This window comes from Prionailurus bengalensis, chromosome B1, assembly GCF_016509475.1.
Source record: "Prionailurus bengalensis isolate Pbe53 chromosome B1, Fcat_Pben_1.1_paternal_pri, whole genome shotgun sequence".
In the NCBI taxonomy this organism is placed as follows: domain Eukaryota; kingdom Metazoa; phylum Chordata; class Mammalia; order Carnivora; family Felidae; genus Prionailurus; species Prionailurus bengalensis.
In genome coordinates this window covers 86070604-86093533 of record NC_057344.1, presented here as the reverse complement: position 1 = coordinate 86093533, position 22930 = coordinate 86070604, and the positions used below count along the sequence as shown (strand labels likewise).

Below are 22930 nucleotides of genomic sequence, written 5' to 3'. Positions count from 1 at the left end.
TAAATAAATTAGTTGGAGTCTATTTTCTTTTACTTTTTTTTTTTTTTTAAGTTTCTTTATTCTGTGGGAGAGTGAGAGAGAGTGACTGTGCACGTACTGGGGAGGGACAGAGAGCGAGGGAGAGAGAGAATCCCAAGCAGGTTCTGTGCTGTCAGTGCAGAGCCCCATGTGGGGCTTGAACTCACGAACCTTGAGATAATGACCTGAACTGAAACAAAAGCCAGACACTTAACCAACTGAGTGCCACCCAGGCACCCCTCCTTTGGCTTAAGATAGCTAAAGTATACCATTACAAATCAAATTTCTAAAAGTTAACACAGCATTATCAATAACTAAATATATAATAGAAATATCACAGCATTTTAAACTTTACTATGGAATTGGAAGAAGTGGGTTATTACCTGGTAGTTAGGATTATCTATCATTGGAGGTCTCCACACTCCTTTGTATTTGGGGTTATCTATCATGGGAGGTGTCCACTCACCACACCCAATTTGACATGCTGGATTAGAAATACGAGGTGCCTCCCATTCTCCATCCATGTCTTCATTCCTTAGGAAATTAGAACAAAGCAAATATAGTAACCTCACGTCTCTCCTGTCAGTCAGTCAGTAACAAAAAGCAAGTAAGAAATGGATGAAATTGACAGCTGAGGATGAAGAGTGTTTGTTTACCAGTCATCAGGTTTCTCAGCATTAGGATCTGGAATAAATTTTGGTTCATCATCAAGCCAGCCATCAGGCTTCACAGCACTTAAATCTTCTATTTGGGCAGGTTCACTTTCATCCCTGAAAATACAGTATTTTGTGTCAAGTATTAGTTATTCAAAAAGTTTAAAAATGCATATGTTACAGAAGTCAGAAGATACCAAAAGGTATTTCCTACCCTTCTGTCTTTGTGTCTACTATCTCCCCATTTCTCATCCACCAAAATCTTCTGCTAACTTGTTACTTTCTTGTGTATATATTCCCTGTTGTGCCCCATGCATACATGCACATAGGTATATACTGGGTTTTTTTACACAAATGATAGCATTCTATACAGAGTATGTTTTTGTTTACTTAAAAATTCATCAATTCATCAACAAACACATATTAGAAGCCTACTATGTGCCAAGACTGCTCTGTGAGCCCTGTTTTATATAATATATATCTGCTTCATTCTTAACTGTTGTACAGTTTTCTAATTTGTGGCGATACCATAATTTATTTAGACTACTCTTGAGGGACATTTAGTATTTCTAAAAATTTACTATTACAAATAATTCTATAATGAATATCCTGGAATATATTAGAAATTAACGTGAAATTAGCTGTCTGAATTGAAAATATTTTTTCCTGTTTCTCATGTATTTTTTGATATAGTTTATGATAGGTGTTTTTTTGGTTATACTCAATTCATTTTCTGTAGTTGAAATTTATTAATATTTTCTTTTATGATTCTTAAATTTTATGTCATATTAGGAAAGGTCTTCCTTACTCTAATATTATTCTTTTTTAAACTCTCCATATTTAATTCTATTACTTTTATATTTTCATTAAAAATTATACCTAGAAAATAAATTCTCAAGTATATAAACATAATCATAGTAAGTACTGAATAAAACTACTAGTATAATTTTCATCTTTATAGAAAAGTACAAATTTTAAACAAGAGGTTACATGTAATTTTTCAAACAGATCTACTAACAAAATAAACTCAAATAATCAACTCTCTATATGTAAAGACTTATACTTGCCTGCTATCACTTTTGAGTCTCTCAGGGCTCAGAGTAACTAGAATTTAAAATTTAAGGGAGCATTTCCTTTATCAGTTTATAAAACAAATTCTAACATGCATCACCAATCAGAAAGAGCTTATTAGTAGCAGTTTCTTTCATTTCAGGGCAAACTTACTTCCCAGGCTTACTCTTTATAGGTAAAGAAATATGAAACAATGGAAGAAAATCCACATGGAGGGAGGTACTCCTACCATTTCTGAAAGTATGAATTCATGAAAATTATGCATTAATAGTGACTTTTTATTTATTAAAAACAACCATACTGTTATTTCTTCCTTGCAGAAGTTACTTCCCTATGATACTATTTGCTTGAATGCAAAGACATTTTTATGATAAATCAGGATCTCTCTTTATCTACAAGAGAATTAACAAGGAAACACTTTTGGTTATCCAGGAGCAACACTCAATTTCTGAGTCAGTAGTAACCCCAATGTTTACACACAAGAGCTTGAAGAAATGGAGTCGACACTTTCTAAAATGAAGCAGAGAGAGAAAAATTGGCTTAAAAAAGTGAACAGACACTCAGTGACCTGTGAGACAACATAAAGCAGTCTTACATTTACTTGGTGTCTCAAAAAGAGAGATGGAGAGGCACATATAAATATTTACAGAAATAAAGGCTAGGAGGTGCCTGGATGGCTCAGTCAGTTGGTGAGTGGCCCACTCCTGATTTTGGCTCAGGTCATGATCCCAGGGTCATGGGATTGAGCCCTGCATTGGGCCCCCTGCACTGTGTGTGGAGCCTGCTTAGGATTCTCTCTCCCTCAGCCCCATTCCCCCACTTGGCCGCACTCTCTCGCTCTAAAAGTGAAATGGAAAAAATACTGAAAAAAAAATGAGGACAAGTATTATCCAAAGTTGATACAAACTATACAGTCACATTCCAAAAAGCTGGAAAGCAAGGCAAGCATACACACACACACACACACACACACACACACAACCACACCACAACACTATCTAATTGTTGAAAACTAGTAACAATAAATCTTAACACCAAACAGAAAAAAAAATTATATATTAGGTAAAGGAGAAAAAGGATGAGAATAACAACTGACTTCTCATTGGAAACAACGCAAGCCTCAAGACAACTCAAGAAATGACTTTAAAAATAATTATCAACCTATAATGGTGAAAACACCTTTCAAAAATTAAGGAAAATAGGGGTACCTGGGTGGCTCAGTTGGCTAAGAGTCCCACTTTGGCTCAGGTCATGATCTCACGGTCAGTGAGTTCGAGCCCCACGTCGGGCTCTGTGCTGACAGCTCAGAGCCTGGAGCCTGCTTTGGATTCTGTGTCTCCCTCTCTCTCTGTCCCTCCCCTGCTCATGCTCGCTCTCTCTCTCTCTCTCTCTCTCTCTCTCTCTCTCTCTCTCTTTCTCTCAAAAATAAATAAACATTTTAAAAAATTAAGGAAAATAAAGAAATTTTCAGATACCTAAAAGTTGAGAGGATTCAATGACAGCAGACATGTACCAATACATTGAGAGAATTTTTATCAGGCAGAAGAAAAATAGTAACAGATGAAAATATGTATCTACACAAAAAGAGTATCCTAAGTGGTAACTATGTGGGTAAATAAAACAACTTTTCCCCTAATAACTGTCTGACTAAAATATACTGAGTGAAGAATAAATGTGTGTGGCCTTCATAGGATAGACATAAATGTATGATAATAGCACAAAGAATGGAGGAGAAAATGACAAGACCCTGATAAGATTAACTTAGACATAAAGTGATATAATATTAGTTGAGAGTAGACTGAAGTCAGTTAGAAATGCAAAATTCTGTAAACCCTAGAGCAACCACTAAAACAATAAACCACAGAGGAAAAGGCAATATGCCAACAGGAAAGAAAGAATACAAGACTAAAAATAAAATAAAACAAAATAACTCAATCTAAAAGAAGTCAGGAAAAATATTTTATAAAGTACCACAGAATATATGGGACAAACAACACAAGTGGCAAGAAAACAAGTATGTTTCCATCCAATCATATTAATAATTACATTAAATGTAGACAATTTAAAACACTCCAATTAAAACACACGAACCACATATAGGTTGCCTACAAGAAAATGACTTTAAAAATAAAGGCATATATAGGTTAAACAAAGGAAAATATTCAATGGAAATATGATTTAAAAGAAACCAGAAGTGTTTGTTGACTTAGTATAAGACTAAGTAGACATCAAGACAAGAGTATTACAAGAGTTTATAAAGAAGGATATTATTCTATAATTAAAAAATGGTTAGTTCCTCAAGAGGTCATGAAGTACTACGAATAGAAATAGTGACAGATCTTCAAATACATGAAGCAAAACTAACAGAACTCAAAGGGGATACCAATCCATCAAAAGATTAAAAGAAAAATTTTTTTTTTCAACGTTTATTTATTTTTGGGACAGAGAGAGACAGAGCATGAATGGGGGAGGGGCAGAGAGAGAGGGAGACACAGAATCGGAAACAGGCTCCAGGCTCTGAGCCATCAGCCCAGAGCCCGACGCGGGGCTCGAACTCAGGGACCGCGAGATCGTGACCTGGCTGAAGTCGGACGCTTAACCGACTGCGCCACCCAGGCGCCCCAATCAAAAGATTTTAAAACTCTTCTCTCAGTAAGAGAATAGACTGAAAACCAGTAAATATGTAGATGCTTTCAACAACCCTGATGCAACTGACATTTGTAAATTTTCTGACCACAGAATTAAAAATTTGGAGTCAAAATGAAAATCATATCTGGAAAATCCATAAATAATTGCCAACAAAGCAACACATTTAAAAACACATGGATTAAAGAAAAAAATCACTAATGAAATTAGAAAACGGTATGAACTGAATGTTATTGTAAGTGACATATATTTGTAAAACACACTTAAAGCAGTGTTTAGAGAAAATTTACAGCTGCTTCTGTCAGAAAAGATTTTCTAAATAAGGCCAAAAAAAAAAAAAAATGAAGCAAATTAAGTCCAAAGTAAGAAGAAGGAAACAAATAACAAAATTTAACAAAGGTCAATAGAGGGAAAAAAAAATAAAACAAAAGCCAGTTCTTCAAAAAGGTCAATAAAATCGATAAACCTGTAGCTAGATTCATCAAGAAAAAAACACAAATTACCATATTATTAGTAAAATAAAAGTTATCATCATAGATCATTATAGACATTAATGATGATAAGAGGTGCTGGCACAATTAGACATCCTTATTTTTAAAAACTGATCTTGATTTAGATCTCACACTATATACAATTAACTTAGAACAGAGTTTTAGTCAAAATTATTTGTCTAGGAAAAAAAAAAGCAAATCTTTGTGGCACTCATTTGGGCAAAGATTTCTTAGGTAAGACAATCAAATCATGAATCATCAAAGACAAATATCTCACTGTTCCCGAGTTCAAGCCCCGTGTTGGGCTCTGTGCTGACAGCTCAGAGCCTGGAGCCAATTTCAAGTTCTGTGTCTCCCTCTCTCTCTCTGCCCCTCCCCTGCTTGCACTCTTTCTCTCAAAAATAAACATTAAAAAAAAAAATTTAAGAATCCAGCAAATATAAAAAGGGCAACACTTGCTGACCAAGTGGACTGCAAGTTTAGTCTAGTATTGAAAATCAATCAATATAATTCACCATACTAAGCGAATAAAAGAGGGGCACCTGGGTGGCTCAGTTAGTTCAGTGTCTGACTCTTGATTTTGGTTCAGGTCATGATCTCACCGTCAGGGGATCGAGCCCTACGTTGGGCTCCACGCGGAGCATGGAGTCTGCTTAAGATTCTCTATTACCCTGTCCCCCCTTACTTTCTTTCTCTAAAATTTTTTAAAAAAGAAGAAAAGAGAAAACCCACATGGTCATCTCAATGCATGCACAAAAGTACTTTACAAAATCCAACACCCAATCATGGAAAAAAACAAAACTCTTAGTAAACTAAGAAAAGAACTTTTAAAAATCATACTTAGTGGGGCACCTGGGTTGCTTAATCAGTTAAGCATCTTACTTCAGCTTAGGTCATGATCTTGAGGTTTCTGAGTTCAAGCCCTGTATCGGGCTCTGTGCTGACAGCTCAGAACCTGGAGCCTGCTTTATATTCTGTGTCTCCCTCTCTCTCTGCCCCTCTCCCACTCACACTCTGTTTCTCTCTCTCTCTCTCTCAAAAATAAATAGCAAAACCATACTTAATATTTACACCTTTGTGTAGTTCCCTCCTAAATGTACCAGGCAGAGTTAGTCTTGTGACAAACAGAATACAGCTGAAGTGATGACACGTCACTTCTGAGATTAGGTTATAAAAAGATGTTACAAGTCCTGTGGCTGTGCTCTCTCCTCCTCTGGGGTCACTCCCTCTGGGGAGGGGGGGCATCAGCTACGTCATGAGCACACTAAGGAGAGGCCCAAGTGGCAAGGCACTGAAACTTCTTGACAACAGCCACGTTAGCCAGTTAAAAAACAAAGCAGATCCTCCAGTAGCCAGAGTCAGACCTTCAGATGAATGCTGAACTCTGACCTCAGGAGAGAGCCTGAGCCAGAACCAGTAGGCTAGCCACACCCAGATTCCTGATCCTTAGGAACTCTGTGAGTTAGAGTGAGTTAGCAGGCATCTCTCACCATCTGAACTCAAAGCTATGGGAACTCAGGAACTGAATACATTTCTTTTAAGGCAAATACTCATAATCCTATAGAATGAAAACAACACAAATACTCAGCTAAGGGATTTAGTACGAGTGAATCCTATATGGCTTTAGAAGATGCTGAACATATGTCTATTTTAAAACCAGTAATCATTAACTGAAAAAATTAACTATATAAGATGTGCACACACATACATGATAAAGATCAAACTAGGAATTAAAATTAAAGTGTCGGTGTCTTAGATTCATGGAATGCCCCCCACCCACAGCATTGGAAACATAAAAAAAAATATTGAAAAAATGTTGAAAAAATATTAATTAAAATGAAAATTAAGATAATTAAAAGGCAAGGAAATACAAAGTCTATTTTAGAAAATTATTTCACCCCAAATAGTCAAAATAAGTAATTTTGATGTTAAAGGAATATGTTTCACTGGTTGTAAACTTCACTTATATGTAATATCTCATTACTGAATTATACCAACTAATGCTTTGCTACTGAATTCTTTGCTTACCAGTCTTCTGGTTTGACAGCAGAAAGATCAGGGATTTTTGCTCTTTCATCCCATTCATCAGGCTTTTTGTCACTGGGATCTTCAATTTCTTTGGGAGGATTGATAGGAGGAACCACATCTTCTAGTAGGCTTCCTTGGTTTACAACTATTTGATCAATTAATACTTCAAATGTGTCATCTGGATTCATCACTAAAGACCAATTTAAATAAATAACACCTATAATGACTGACATTTTAAAAATAATCTTCTAAATAAAAAACTACCCTAAATTTCATGAGTAGAATTTTTTATTAACCAGAAATAGAGGAATTATAATCAAATATTAAATCAAAATATGCTGAGATCACTAGGTACAGTGCTTCCTAAAACCAAAAGGAAAAATTTGTCTTAAGTAATAATTTAATAAAATGCTCCATTACTTCTCAAATAAGGAATATCCAATAGCTAACTCAGTTTGGGACTCACACAACCAGTGAGCTTCACTTTTTTATTATCACAGAAGTCAACCCAATCTTCTTCAGTATTTTAAAATAACTTTTTTGAAACTATCTCAAACTTCAAAACTTGCAAGTACACTATGAAGAACTTTATTTTTTCATGAACCACTTGAAATTAATTTACTAACCTCATACACATCATCCCTGAATGTTTTAATGTATATTTCCTACAAACAAGGACATTCTCCTATATAACTTCAATCTAGTCACCCAAAGCAGGAAATTAACATTGATGCATGACTACCATTTCCTAGAAAATTTTCAAGTTAATGATATTTCAAATTCAATGATGCATACACTGTAGTGTAAAATATCTTAAGGTTGATGGAAAATATTCAAGTCTACACATATGTTTGTTTGGAGGTGAATGTTAGCTCTCTAAAAGTACCCAAGCCAGGGGCACCTGGATAGCTCAGTTGGTTAAGCATCTGACTCTTGATTTCAGATCAGGTCATAATCTCACAGTTGTGAGATCAAGCCCAGCATGGAGCTTGCTTAAGATTCTCTCTTTCCAGGGGCACCTGGGTGGCTGATTTGGTTAAGCATCTGACTTCGGCTCAGATCATGATCTCACAGCTCTTGAGTTCAAGCCCCATGTCGGGCTCTGTGCGGACAGCTCGGAGCCTGGAGCCTGCTTCAGATTCTGTGTCTCTCTCTCTCTGCCCCTTCCCCATCCCCACTCATGCTCTGTCTCTCTCTCAAAAATAAACATTAAAAAAGTTAAAAAAAAAAAAAGAGATTCACTCTCTCCTTCTCCTTCTGCTCCTCCCCCATCTCTAAAACTAATTAACTAACTATCCAAGCCAAGTTTCATAAAGGACCCCTTATCCATTGTAATGACAAAATAAAAGCTCTCTCCACTGTAAACTTGGGTGGTATGGTCACTGGGTAAATTTTAGATCTTTGGAAGGAATGTTAGATGAAAATAGATGTCTAACATGTGCTTTTCAGTAAGCTAAAGAAGTAGGAGCTATCAATGAATGTCAGGATTGTCCTGACTTAGTTAGTAAGCGGGCTACCACGTTCTGAAGAAATAGTTCTAAAGCAAGAACAATCTCTAGAGGTTTCAGTAAAAACAATGCCAAATTACTTATACCAAAATCAAATACTGTAATTTATATACAAATTCATATAATGCAACACTCTGTGTTTTCTCCCTTTTTTCTCCAATATTTCCTCTTCTACTGCAGCTGAGATTATAAAACTATATTACTACATAGGGAAAAAGTCAAGATTTAAGCAGAGCTAAGAGTAAGATCTTAAATGTAAAAAAGTACTAGATTCTTCCTAATTCAAAAAAGGCATTTCTCAAGAAAAATCTTGAAAAGAATGTTCTGAATAAATTCTGCAACTGAAATGTTTAAAAATTACCGTGAAAAAACAAAAAAGCACATGACAAATCTTAATATGTGAAAAGACACCTTTGTCTAAAACTGTATTAAAATATTTTAAATGAATTTACAATAAAAGACATTGGATTTTATGCCTTTAAAGGTGTACTCTGTAAAGTTCTTAGAACAACTATAAAATAATGTTACAAAAATATATTAGTAGTACAGGAAAAAATTAAAAAAAATTTTTTTTAACATTTATTTATTATTGAGAGACAGAGGGACACAGAGCATGATCAGGGGAGGGGTAGAGGGAGGGGGAGACACAGAATCTGAAGTAGGCTCCAGGCTCTGAGCTGTCAGCACAGAGCTGACGTGGGGCTCAAACTCACAAACTGCGAGATCATGACCTGAGCCAAAGGCAGTCAGTCACCCAACCAACTGAGCCACCCAGGCACCCCTACAGGAAAAATTTTTAAAGTCATTCAATAATCCTAGTACTACAAAGTTTTTGTGTATAGTAGTAAGAAAGCAAGTGTTTAAGAGTCAGCCTTGAATTTCAATTCTAGATCTACCAATTACTTTTATTTCCTAGAGCGAGTTACTTAACCTAAGTTAAGGTACAATAGAAAGAAACTGTTCACCTCACATGATGGTTCTAAACCAAGTACCTAGCACAGAGCATGGTATGTATCAGGTGACTAATGACAATTAGTTCTTTTTTTTTCCTGGTCTTTCTATTTGCTTGCATAATTTGCCTAGTGGCCCCTACAATAATCTACTTCCACTTTATATCTCATTTTCTTTTAACATTTTAATATTGTAAACATTTTCCCTTGTTGCTAAATATTTTCATAGTTATCATTTTTGTACTGCATATAAAATTCCTACTATAACATTTGGGTTGCTTTAAATTTACAGTATTATTTCCACACATAGCTCATTTTCTTTCTTTTGGATTATTTTCTTTGGATAAATTCCCTAAAATGGAATTGTGGTTTCAAAACACATAATCCTCTTACAGTCTTTGATATATTATACCAAGTTGCTTTTCCCCAAATTTGTACAAAGTCTAATGAAATTTATTTGTTCTATTCTAGTTATAACTTCTCATTACTTTTACTTTACGTTCCCCAAAGCATCCAGTTCTATTTTCCAACTTTAGAAAAAGCTCTTTGATATAAATGCGGACATTAAAAATAAAATTGGTCATTGCCTTGGCAGACAACTTCAATGTTTCTGCAACTGAAGTCTTTGGAAAGAGAACTGAAATATCTTAGTCTTGGATAGAGCTGTCCTTCAGATTCTGACACGCTGTGATCTTAAATAATCATCGACACATCAAAGCTCCATAACTGTATGTACTTGGGAAGAGGAGAATCAATTCCTTACAACGTTCCTCCCACTCAATGTCTATGCAAACTCCTATTTACAAAGTAAAGCTAAGTACGTTAATATAATGGTTGCTCAATACTTTCCCTTTCCAAGTTTAAATATGTGCCACAACTACCATGAGGTAGGAAGTAACAATAATTCAACTACTTGTAAAGTCCAAGTTTCTTAGCTTGGCATCAAGGACTTTTTCCTTTTTAATCTTTTCTATTCTTATAGTACCACTAATGTCCTATCACCTCAAATTTCCTTTTCTTCTCCTATCTTCCAGGTTCCATCTACATTTCAAGACTAGTTAATATATAATCTCTAAGTTTTCTCTGGGGGCGCCTGGGTGGCTCAGTTGGTTGAGCATCCAACTTTGGCTCAGGTCATGATCTCGCAGCCTGTGAGTTCAAGCCCCACGTCAGGCTCTGTGCTGACAGCTCAGAGCCTGGAGCCTACTTCAGATTCTGTGTCTCCTTCTCTCTCTGCCCTTCCCCCACTCATGCTCCCACTCTCTCTCTCTCTCTCTCTCTTTCTCAAATAAATAAACATTAAAAAAAATTAAAGATAAAAAAACAAAACGTTTTCTCTGTGTCTACAAACTGGAAGTAATATTGATTTTGAACTCTTAACTGTACCTCATCTGCACCTCTCATATGGCATTTTACTTTCTACCTGCACTATATGCATTATAATTATCCTAAAAAGATAAGCGCCTCAAGGGTAGGATCAATGTTTATTTCTCCCAAATCCCTTGCCATGAAATAAAGGTAGTCAGCAAATATTTTTGAATTAATGAATGAATTAAAAGGATATACCAAGGGTATAAAGATGAGTCTTCCTGTCTGTAAAGAACTTTTTAAGGTCTACATCTGGAGGTTTGGCATGTTTCTCTTCAAAAACTCCAGTTTTGGGATGTTTATGTCTGAAGATAAAATGAAGTTTATAATCTTCTCCACATTTATCTGGTCCAAACATAATGGTATAGGATGTTTTATCATAAAAGTTTTCCTTCAAAGAGAGATGAGTGTAGGGATTAGTCCAGAATTAGAGTATTTAATGAATTTTTCTATTCTATCCAACCGGGTAGAGGTTATGAAGATCTATTGAATGGTAATTCACCAAAGAATCATTTGACACAAGTGACAATAAAGGATGTGGAAAAAAGTTTTACTTCAAAAATAGATTTTTTAAAAATGCACATGCTACTTCTTGAAGATGTAGGAGATGCTGAAACCACCCTAGCAACATCTTAATAAACTTGAATTACTTTATTAAATGAAATCTGAACTATTAATATTTTGTTCAGAAAATTTAAGCATAGAGAAAAGCACACTAATGACCTTAATGATTACCCATTACTATTTTTCAAGAAGATACCAGAAAATGACCTTCCTGAGCACATGATGAAGAGAGACTCAGACATAAAAACAGACACAGAGACATGCTCCCTATCTTACTACCAGTAATTTCTCTTTATCTGGCATGGCCTATTGGTTCAAAGCATGGGATCCGTTGTCAGATAGTGGGATGCAAATGCTACCACTGCCACTTAACCAGCTGTATATGGCCCTGAACAAATTTCTTAGTTTTGCTATAGTCCTGTTTCATCACCTCTCAAGTATGGAGATAATAATAGTACCTACCTTAAAGGTTTCTCTGAGGACTTACTGAGTTAATCAGGTAAAGTGCTTAGAAAAATACCTGGCACTTAATTTCATTATGTCATTATAGCTTTGAGTGACAGTCACCTTTCAATACCCAAAACCTTCAACATATACTACAAACGGCCTCCCCTTTACCTAACTCTATTATGTTTCACGGCCTCGGCATAGCCATGCATTCTAACAAATATCTCATTGATGCCTCATTTATCTTATGTCCATTATATGCAGAAGCCCTGATACAGCCCCCTATAGGAGAATGCTACAAGAAACACCTCCAACCTTCAAAACAGTGCTAATACACTTGCTTCATTATGAAAATATTTTTAACCTGTTATTTTTGGGGACTGCCAACTCCTGAACTGGCCCACCTTTTATATTTGGTGGTTTGACCATTTTGTTTTACTGCTTTGCTCCATTATTTTACTTCTGTGAACAAACTTATGATTCTTAATTTGTAAAGAAAATAACTCTAAGCTGATCTTCCCATGACATTTATAAGCACCATGTTATTTTTTTACTTATAGACACAGCAAACTATTATTTTGCTAAAGATTACAAAACTGATGCCATCAAGTAACATAGCTGCATATGAAACTGGAAGGCGCACTCTGAAAGCTATACAGACTCATTTGGACAAAGATTTTTAAGGTTCTTTTCAATTTCAGTTAAAATAAAAATTTCAGCTTTATCAATTGCTTCTTAAAAATATTATAAACTTTAATACGGTTTTCTTAAACATTAAAATATCATACCAGATTCAAACCATCAGTGTCTGCTAGGAGTTTAATGTATGCACCTCCACAATCAATACCATCTTGAAAATTTACTTCATATCTAAATGAAGGGAAAAAGAATCATACTGCTGATAAATAAAAAATTACTAATCGCTCTTCAAACCGAATGTATTATTCTCAATTCATTTAAACATAAATGTTTTACATTACCAGAAGCTCATATAAAGCATATCCACAACGTGTAGGGAATAAGCAGACATGCTTTTTCTATGCACATTCTTAAAATATTAATAGAATGATTATAATCAACTATAGAAAAGTCAGCCAACTTGTTGCCATAATTTTTTCCATCAAAACTGCTGAATTAAGAATAAGATACTTTAAAACTAGAACAGGAAACTTCAAAGTCAGATAAGGTGTACACTATACATATTTCTTTATAAACTAAAAAACAAAAACTATGAGGACGATAGCTACAGCAATAGATTTCTAAGAAATTGCTGATAGATCTTAGATACCCAGTTCACTAATCTGTATTGTAGTTCAACTACACCTACATGTTAAATAGCTCCTCCATTTAATTAAATACTTCCAGCAAAGAGATTTCATAATCTCAGTCAATAACCTGGAGTACTTCACACCTCAATGGCCAGGAAATGCAGAAAAACAACTGGAAGAATGAACCGACATGAGAGCCTTTTCATGGATTTGCAACACCGTGTCATTTCCAGCAAGAGTTTTTTGTTATTTTGTTTTTTTAAAGAAAATAATCTTTCTTAGGCAAAGACGTAGGCATATCGAGCAGTATTTAGGAGAGATTTTTGGTAAAGTAATGAATTACATGTGAAATGATCAATGAAATGGCCCTCACAGTGAAAAACAGTAAAAACCAAAATGGTTGTGATTTGGCTTGATGAATTAAAAGAAAAAGAAATGAGAACTAGAGAAGTAACAGAAACCAGTGATAATTTTAAGAAAGGACTGTAGTTTCATATGTTTCTAAAAAAAACTTTAGTGACACAAAAGTTAAAAAAAAAAAAAGCATATGAAACTTTGACAGTTTGAACCCAATTAGTGTATGTATTTTGCACCGAAAAGAACAAAGGAAATATAGTAAAACTTTAAGTGACTCTGAGTTGCCAGATTATGGTGATCTTTCCCCGCTAATTTCCACTCTGCTTTGTTTCTCAAGAAGTCTACAACAGTGGTTACAAGCATGTAATTTGGAGCCAGAAAGACCTGAGATTTATTCCCGATTCTGCCACTTACTCTAGTGACACCTAGGAAAGGCAAGTTATTCAAGCTCACAGACCTCAAAGGACAGTGATGATTAAATAATACCATGTACAGCAAAGGCCAGATGTCCAAACTGTTAGCTTCTCTTATGACCAGAAGAAAGGGTCTGTTTTGTTCTTTTTCATTTTTTAAATAAAGGACAATCTGTTTTCCTCAAACCTTGCCCTTATATTTATTTTAAGCAGTAGCTGTAAAAGAGATTTTTTTTTTCTCATGGAACATGTTTTTAAAGATTGTAAAGTAAAAGAAATGGTCCATGGTGTGAATGAAAGGTAAATATTAACTATTTTAGGTAAAATAAAAAGATACTTTTATTATAGGTGATCTAAGGACGAAGGGTTCTGTGAGAAGGTAAGAACTGAAAAAAAAACAATTCTGTAAAGTGTCTCTATAAATATATAGTTTTGTTGTTGTATTATGTCTAGACCCAATTGTTACATCTATTTCTTACACTGCAAACTTTCAGAGTTTTCAAATCATTAACTTGTGCATATTATAAATAATTCACAATGGATTAGAGATGAGTGAAATGTGTATCATATAGCCTGACAGCTGTTATTCTTTAATCACAGGAAAAATGAGGATATATTAGGGTATATGGCAACCTGATTCTCTTTTAGAGTATCATTTCCCATACCGTCTTATGAAACAGTAATTATCATTAGGGGGAAAGAATTCTGTAGTCAAGTATGTCTGGAAAACAAAGTATTAAAGTTAGAAAAAGGTTTTTACATGTAGAAGTTCTCAAAACCTTTAACGGGCAAGCAAATATGCTTCCTTATGTCGAAAGTTAGGATATTCTTAGTTTCTAACACTTATATGACCACATAACACATATTACACAAATTGTACACAATTTGGGAAAAGCAGGTTTTGAGCAAAGTTATATTATAAATCCACAGTATTTATAGTAGTTAATATAAAATTTCTTTATTTGTCCCATTTCATCAGTATTAAGACATTCACTCTCCTTCTCCAAATTGTTTGTAAGCATAGCAAAGACTGCTATTCAATTCTTGGCCCCCTTCTTCCTTTTCGAGGATATAATTTCACAATTACTTTAATATTTCTTCTAGACTTATTACCTAATCTTTGCTTCTACTTTTGCTTACTTGCCTAGTGGTGATTTATACTTTCTGAAAATACTATATTTGATTCATTTTACTCTGAAAATATTAAATTCTATATTATTTCCCTTGATCTTTTCATTTAAGCCACAAAGGGTCAAAATAGAAAGTGATATTATATTCACCTAAGTTTCAACAGAATAGGATTACTTTCAAACTTTTTTAAATTTTTTTTTTCAACGTTTATTTATTTTTGGGACAGAGAGAGACAGAGCATGAACGGGGGAGGGGCAGAGAGAGAGGGAGACACAGAATCGGAAACAGGCTCCAGGCTCTGAGCCATCAGCCCAGAGGCTGACGCGGGGCTCAAACTCACGGACCACGAGATCGTGACCTGGCTGAAGTCGGACGCTTAACCGACTGCGCCACCCAGGCGCCCCAGGATTACTTTCAAACTTTAAGAAAAAAGGAAAAACCAAACCCTGAATAATGATAAATAATATCAAGCTCAAATATTAGTTCCAATAAGTAACTGTAAAAATATTTTTAATTTGCTAAAATAATAATCATATGCTCTTTGACATTATTCAAAAATTTAAATTTATTGACATGCATGACAATGCAGCTAAGTCAAGACAACACAAGTGAAAAATTAAGCCAATGATGCCAAATGCCATGTTTTAAAAATTTTCTAAAACACAGAATGGCATTTTATACTATGTGGAGAACATGTTAAACATGTTAACAAAAATACTGAAGGGGTTCTAGAGTGATAAACTTCATAGTTAATGATACTTCTTTGTGTTGTAATTAACTTTGGGTAGCCAAATCTTCTAACATAAGGTAGACAATAACATTTATACATTTCCTTTTCTTTGCTTTTAATTTGAATTTTTTGACTTTGTAATTGTATTCATATAAGTGGATTTTGTTTTGTATCAGTTTTATATAGGTGAAACTTGAGGAATTTATACCTGACAGTGTACATGTAAGCAACATCATAATAAAATTAGTTTATGTCACACTATGGGGGAGTGAAGGATTGTGAAAACATGTGCCCTTTAAAAGGGGTCTATGCTGGGGCGCCTGGGTGGCTCAGTCGGTTGAGTGTCTGACTTCAGCTCAGGTCACGATCTCAGTTTGTGAGTTCGAGCCCCGCATCAGGCTCTGTGCTGACAGCTCAGAGCCTGGAGCCTGCTTTGGATTCTGTGTCCCCCTCTCTCTCTGTCCTTCCCCCATTCATAGCTCTGTTCTCTCTCAAAAATAAAAATAACCATTAAAAAATGCTTAAGAGGGGTCGATGCTTAGAAGACACTGATCCATATATGTGTATCTTTTTTAAAATAAATTTGTTTCCTTTGAATCTTATCACTGGTTTAGCAGCAATATTTATGGTTCTATTCTGAATATACTGAGATTAATATCTTAACAGTAAGTAATTTTAAGAAAAGAGCTAAAATAAAAATGGTGATTTTATTATGTATTATACAGTCTACGGTGGCAGAATTTTTTATATTACAGTACATATTATAAAACTTTTAAATTAACCTTCCTTTAACTCAAAACCTCAGAGTGCCTATGCATATTTATGCCTTCTGTATTTAAGTAAGTGAAACTGAAAAGGAAATCTGGGCTTTTATACCCATTTTATACCCTTCATAGCTATATTCAGAAGCCAAATTATACAAAACTAACATACATTTCAGAGAAAGTACTGTAAAACATAATAAAACTTACTGAACAATCAAAGGTTTATCAGCAAAAATGAAGGGTTTTGCTAATGTTGCAGATATCGCATGATGCTTTGCTTGAGATTTCAACACGAGCCCTCTGTCACCAGGTATTCGGTTTTCTTTCAATTCTTCTATTTCCCATCTTCCTAAAATATAAAGCAAAGCAAATTAAACGAAAACCAAAAACAATGACTTATGAATTATTTATCAGCAGTGGTGACTAGTAAGATTTTTTTATGAAGGCTGATTTGCGAAAAATAGAACAAAATTTGAAAAACAGGAAATAATATCTGCAATTGTATGCATGCCCACTCTTTTTTTTTATCTTAGTAGAGAATAGTTTCATTTTCTTAGCTAAAATTAGATTGTATTTCTCCGACTTTTTAATCAATGAAATTACAAAATGTGGTTTGTAGCATGATCTAGCAATGCTGTATTTTTTTTTAATGTTTATTTATTCTTGAGACAGAGACAGAGCGTGAACAGGGGACGGGCAGAGAGAGAGAGGGAGACACAGGATCTGAAGCAGGCTCCAGGCTCTGAGCTGTCAGAGGGCTAGAATCACAGATTGTGAGATCATGACCTGAGCCGAAGTCGGACGCTTAACCGACGGAGCCACCTAGGCACCCCATCCATGCTGTATTTTTAAAATGATAAATTTTATTTTTATTTTTTTAAGTTTATTTATTTATTTTGAGAGAGACAGAGACAGCACGAGAGGGGCAGGAGCAGCGACAGAGAGAGAGAAAGAATCCTAAGCAGGCTCTGCACTGTCAGCACAGAGCCTGACACAGGGCTAGAACCCATGAACTATGAGATCATGATCTGAGCCAAAACCAAGAGCTGGACAGATGTTTAACCGATTTGAGCCACCCAGGCACCCCTAAAATGATATATTTTAAAATTACATAGGAGATAAAGAGTATCCTTAACACAAAATAAGCAGTTTGCGTCGGTCTGTTTTGCAATATATGATACTCATCAGCTGCTTTCTTTACTTTGCAAAAGGTATTGTGGGGATTTAAATTTTATCTTGAAAACTGTATGCCCAATAAACACAAATTAAGGTCACTGTTCTCAGGCTAGGCCAATTAGCTCTCAGAACTTTTGGCCAAGAAAGTAGCAAGCACTGGATAAGCACTAAGCTATAATAATGGCAAAGTTGCATTCGCTCCTCTCTGGGCTGGGATTTTCCATGTTTAAGATCAGACAGCTCCTGGAATTACATTTGGGGCTACAAACGTTGTAAAGTTCCATGGGTTGCCGGTAGCCCAAAAGTTGCATGTTGGATTTTTCTCCTTTTTTCTCTTTAGAATAGAAAATAACCAACTTCTATTAATTTGTATAAAATGTTCTAGCTTTGAAAATTATAGGTACTGTCAATTCCCAATGAAACTCAATTTAGCAAAAACTAGCTATTTTTCAGCATTATACCAACTTGGAATATTTATTAACAGGCACTTATGAATCATAAATGCTCTTTATATCACTTGTTTTCCTTTCTAAAACAAAAAACAAAACAAAACAATAGTGCAGGAACCTGAACAATCATGAATCAGAGAGAAATAATTTTTGGTCTGTCTATCACTGTGCAGAATTTATTGAGTCTTATAAAATCCATTTTTAAAAGTTCATAGGTTTCTTTTCCTTTTCTCTCCCTCATTTGGTTATACTATACCTTTCTAAAAAAGATGAATTCATTTGATATTTATTCTCTCACATTGATGATAAATTGTATTATCACTACTAACCTGTGGTTTGACCAAAATCAAAGGTCTTCTTTTAAGGAATAACAACTTCATCTTTAGGATTTTCAGGATATTTATAGCAAAGAATTTTTTAAACTATCTTGTCTTCTTTTTTTTGCAATTATGCACATATATTTATCAGCTATGAAAAAGGTACCATCTAGTGCTTTAATTTTAGAAAACTTGTGACAGGGTAATTATTGCCCAATGACAAGAGGTTTTTCCAATTCCAAATAAATAATAACTTTCTATTAATTTATCACTTAGCCAAATTCTAGACAATACCAGTGAATATATATTCTGATATAAATAAAATTTTAAAAAGAATTCATACAGTTTAAGGGGCATCTGGGTGGCTCAGTTGGTTAAGTGTCAGATTCTTGATTTTGGCTCAGGTCATGATACCGTAGTTTGGTTCCTGCTTGGGATTCTCTTTGTCCCTCCCAGTTCATGTAGGGGCGTGCACCTTCTCTGTCTCTCTCAAAATAAATAAACAAACATTTTTCTTTAAAAAGGAATTCACAGCTTTTATATCCTAAAAGTTGGTTACTTAAAGAACTGGTATTTATTAAACATTTGTACTTTTATTAATAACTTAATCTAAAAATGTAAATAGGTCTACTCCAAATGCAAACTCTACATCCCAGCACATGTTTCACAGATCTGCTTACTCCTGAAAAGCTCAGAATGAGCTTTATTCAAGTGGCACTTGACAGAAGCTGTCATTAACTACTGTGAATAATAAATTCTCTTGCAAAAGAACATAATATCAATCTCAACTACCACTTTTTTTTTTTAATGTTTATTTATTTTTGAGAGAGAGAGACAGAGCATGAGCAGGGAAGGGGCAGAGAGAGAAAGGGAGACACAGAATCTGAAACAGGTCCCAGGCTCCGAGTGTCAGCACAGAGTCCAATGCAGGGCTTGAATCCATGGACTGTGAGATCATGACCTGAGCTGAAGTCAGATGCTTAACTGACTGAGCCACCCAGGTGCCCCTCCACTAACCAATTTATAAACAACACTGCTACTATCAATATCCAAAACACCATTTTTAGCATCTAGAACTTTGATTCCATATTTTTCAAAGTTGCTTTCAAGACACTGGTAAAAATCATTCAAAAACTATACTAAATCTAATATGTGAGAAAATTATTTTTATGGATATTTATGTTTAATGAGACTACAGACCAAACTTCAGTGCTAAGAAGCTTGGTTTTTTTGTTTGTTTGTTTGTTTGCTTCCTTGTTTGATTTTAATGTTAAGCTAAAGAAAAGACTCATTTAAATGTTAAAAGACACTTTTGTCCATCAAGAAACAGAGATTTAAACTCACTTGTAAGATAGAGTATATCTTAATTTTAGGAAACTAAAATACAAATGTGAAACAATTATCTACCCAAAGTTCTTGAAAAAACTGTAAAGTAGTCTAAACATAGTTTTTTTTTAAGATTTTTTTTTTTTTTAAGTAATCTCTACACTCAACATGGGGCTCAAACATACGGCTCTGAGATCAAGAGTTGCATGCTCTACTGACTGAGCCAGCCAGGTGCCCCTAAACCTAGGTGTGTTAAGCCAAACATTCTGTTTGATAATGTGTATCTCTGCGGGCATATTTTAGGTCATGTTACACATCTGCAGACTTCCTGCTTCTTTGGGTGAAATTATTCTTTTCTCTAAATGGATTTGGACTGAATGCAATATTGCTTGATCTGTGCATATGGCAGAGTTCTTTTTGGAGAATATAAACACAAAAAAACCCAGAGGAGTTCTGAGGATGGAGAACACTGCAAAGAAAGACATGCAGGCATGATTTTCATCTCACATTAAAACAAACTATGAAAAGGAATTAGATAGCTGACATCCAACACAAGCTATTATCTGTTTTGTTACTGTTCTCATGTATCTGCCTGTTGGAGTCTGAGTGTGAGGTCATACCCTTATGGGTATGAGGTCCTCTGAGAGAAAGAGAACTCCCACTACCAGTCACTATGAGAAGAGGCTGATCTTGCTTTAGCATACAACCAAGGAAGAGGCTGATTTTAGACTAAAAGGAAAAAAGTTCTTTTGTCGTCCTATTAGGGAAGAAAAGATGACCCCTGCATATAGGACATTTTTTTCCTATGGCTAAGCTTGAAGATAATCCTATCAGAGAACCAATGAAAGTAGACATTAAGGCCTGGAGATATGGGCTCCAGGAGTAGCCACGTAACTAGTAGCTCTCATTAATTACCCTGTTTCACACTTGCTAAGAGGATCTTGCCCTGACTTACAACCTGATCTAGGTGCGCCCATGCTGGAGTTGAACCACCACAGAACAGCAGTAGCCTGGGAAATACTGCTGCAGGAAATGCAGTGACTAACTGCACTGAAGTAAAAATTCAACTCTTTCGAGTCAGGAAACCAGATGGTGGCTTAAGTATGGGTCACCCAGAGACCTCCAGAAATATCAGAAAGGAGATATAAGGCTGAACATTCTATTGTGGAAGCATGACGGAGCCCCAGACCTCATATATTATATATATATTATATATATAATAGAAATTTAATTTTAAAAGGTAGTGAACTCTGGATCATACTGGTTATATTGAATATTTAAATAAATATTTTACCATCATATATGGAAATCTCCTCATCTGCATCATCTTTCTTAGCTTTTGATAAGACCCACCTATAAATAAAGATGAAACCAAATACATATCATTAAAAGTAAAGCCAGCAATTTATAGACACAACATATATTAGAAACACAACAAAAGATTACCCAATAGTCACTTCTCATTAAAAACTAAATGCTTAGAGGCTAAATAAGGATGCCCATACATAATCTCACAAGGCTAGAGTCCAAACACATTTGGAATCCACAATTTACTAGCTGTATGATCACACATCAGATAAACTAAGCCTCAGTTTCCTCACCTGTAAGGCAATAAAGCTATGGAGATAAATATAGTACTGACCTACCTACTTGGGACAGTGTCTGGCATATAAAAATCAATAAATAGTGGCATTTACTTTTTTTAGCAATATTTAGGATGGGACAGTAATTTGAATTTGTCATCTGAAGTTAGATCATTAATATCAGTCCTTAGGAATGAAGAAATGGTATAATTTTTTTCCTTTATATTTGTAATTCATTTGCATATTTTCTTTGTATAAATGAATAACTCTCCAAGTTAAACACTTCTATCAATAACAAAATGGTACTGGTTTACAGTGCCAAATAGAATACTTAAAAATTTTTTATAGTTCTGTAGTAGAGGCAATATTCATAGGCCAATAACTTTAAAAATGCTAATTAAATCAAAGAAAACATTCTCTTGAATGAATACTCACCCAGCCAACCTTCCACTATCAAAAGTTTCTGTAAAATATACTTCTCCTATAGGTTGAGGTGTTTTATATTTAATCTAGAAAATAGATTTTTTAAAATCTAAAGTTATTCATCTTCACAAATACTTTAAATAATCTCACTAGTTAAGAACCTAATATGCAATGCACATATAGGTAAAACAGATAAAAGGTGACATGACCTCAAAACTTTGCATCCTAGTGTGATAAGGTACAAGAGAATATAAAAGATACAATGATGAGAAAAATACCGTAAATGCAAATAAAGAATACACTGAGTCCTTCCAACACAGGAAAGATGGGAAAAAGCTCTACTAGAGAAAGCCTCATGACACAGCTGGCATGGCCTTGAAAGGATTCTAACAGGTGACAACATTTGGGAATATAAATCATTAAAGACAGAGGACAGAGCATGGTCTAACGTATGTAAGATGAAAAACTTAGTAAGCATGTAGACAAGTTTAATATCAACTCTTAAATTCCACTGTTACATGATAGAGGATGGAGATACCATTTTGAGAGATTAGGGACCCAGAGAAGAGAAAGATTCAATACAGAAAGCACTGTAAAGCAATTATCTGCAAAGAATGGTTTCAAGTGTTCTGTAGTGTTAGCTGGTATGATGATGACAGTGATACTGGTGGTGGTTATATGGTGGCTCTTTTAATCCTCATAATACTTCTATGAGCAAAATACCCATTTTACATATGATGAAACTGCATGAGAGAGGCCAAGTAACTTGCCCACTGTGGCACAGTTAGATAGTTTTGGGACATGATATGAACTAAGGCTGTTTGGCTCCAAAGCTTATACACTTAACCATTATGCTGTATAGAACATATCAGCAAAAACAATTTAAAAGATTAGAAATAATTTATTGACAAATTACCAAAACGTAATTTGAATTGATGAACAAATAAAATTTTGCCTAAAGTAATAGATCAGTCTGGGTCGTTTCTGAATCAAGCTCTGTAATTTTATGTATATGATTATGCGATTTCTTTTTTCAGCCTTTAGGTAAAAGAATTCAGAAGTACTTTCTCTATTCACTGTCTCTACCCTAACCTGAGAGTACTTTTCCTGTCTATTTAAGGGGGGTGGATAGTAATAATCAAACACAATTCCACATAATTACTGACAGGGTCAAAATTCTATCAAAATTGCCAATTTTTCTTTCTTTCTTTTTTTTTTTAATTTTACTTATTTATTTATTTTTTTGGGA

The 22930-nt window shown here is 34.7% G+C and overlaps 1 protein-coding gene across 1 annotated transcript in view; it reads right to left on the bottom strand.

Annotated features, from left to right (window-relative positions):
- Positions 1-22930, bottom strand: part of CLGN (calmegin) — a 50635-nt gene that overhangs the window by 8315 nt on the left and 19390 nt on the right. Inside the window, exons 3-10 of the mRNA XM_043603910.1 lie at positions 21694-21767; positions 20970-21028; positions 16615-16756; positions 12533-12614; positions 10932-11124; positions 6908-7097; positions 675-788; positions 402-552 (exon numbers count right to left, since the gene is read on the bottom strand). Coding sequence (XP_043459845.1) covers positions 402-552; positions 675-788; positions 6908-7097; positions 10932-11124; positions 12533-12614; positions 16615-16756; positions 20970-21028; positions 21694-21767 — 1005 coding nt within the window. The remainder of the gene's footprint in view (positions 1-401; positions 553-674; positions 789-6907; positions 7098-10931; positions 11125-12532; positions 12615-16614; positions 16757-20969; positions 21029-21693; positions 21768-22930) is intronic.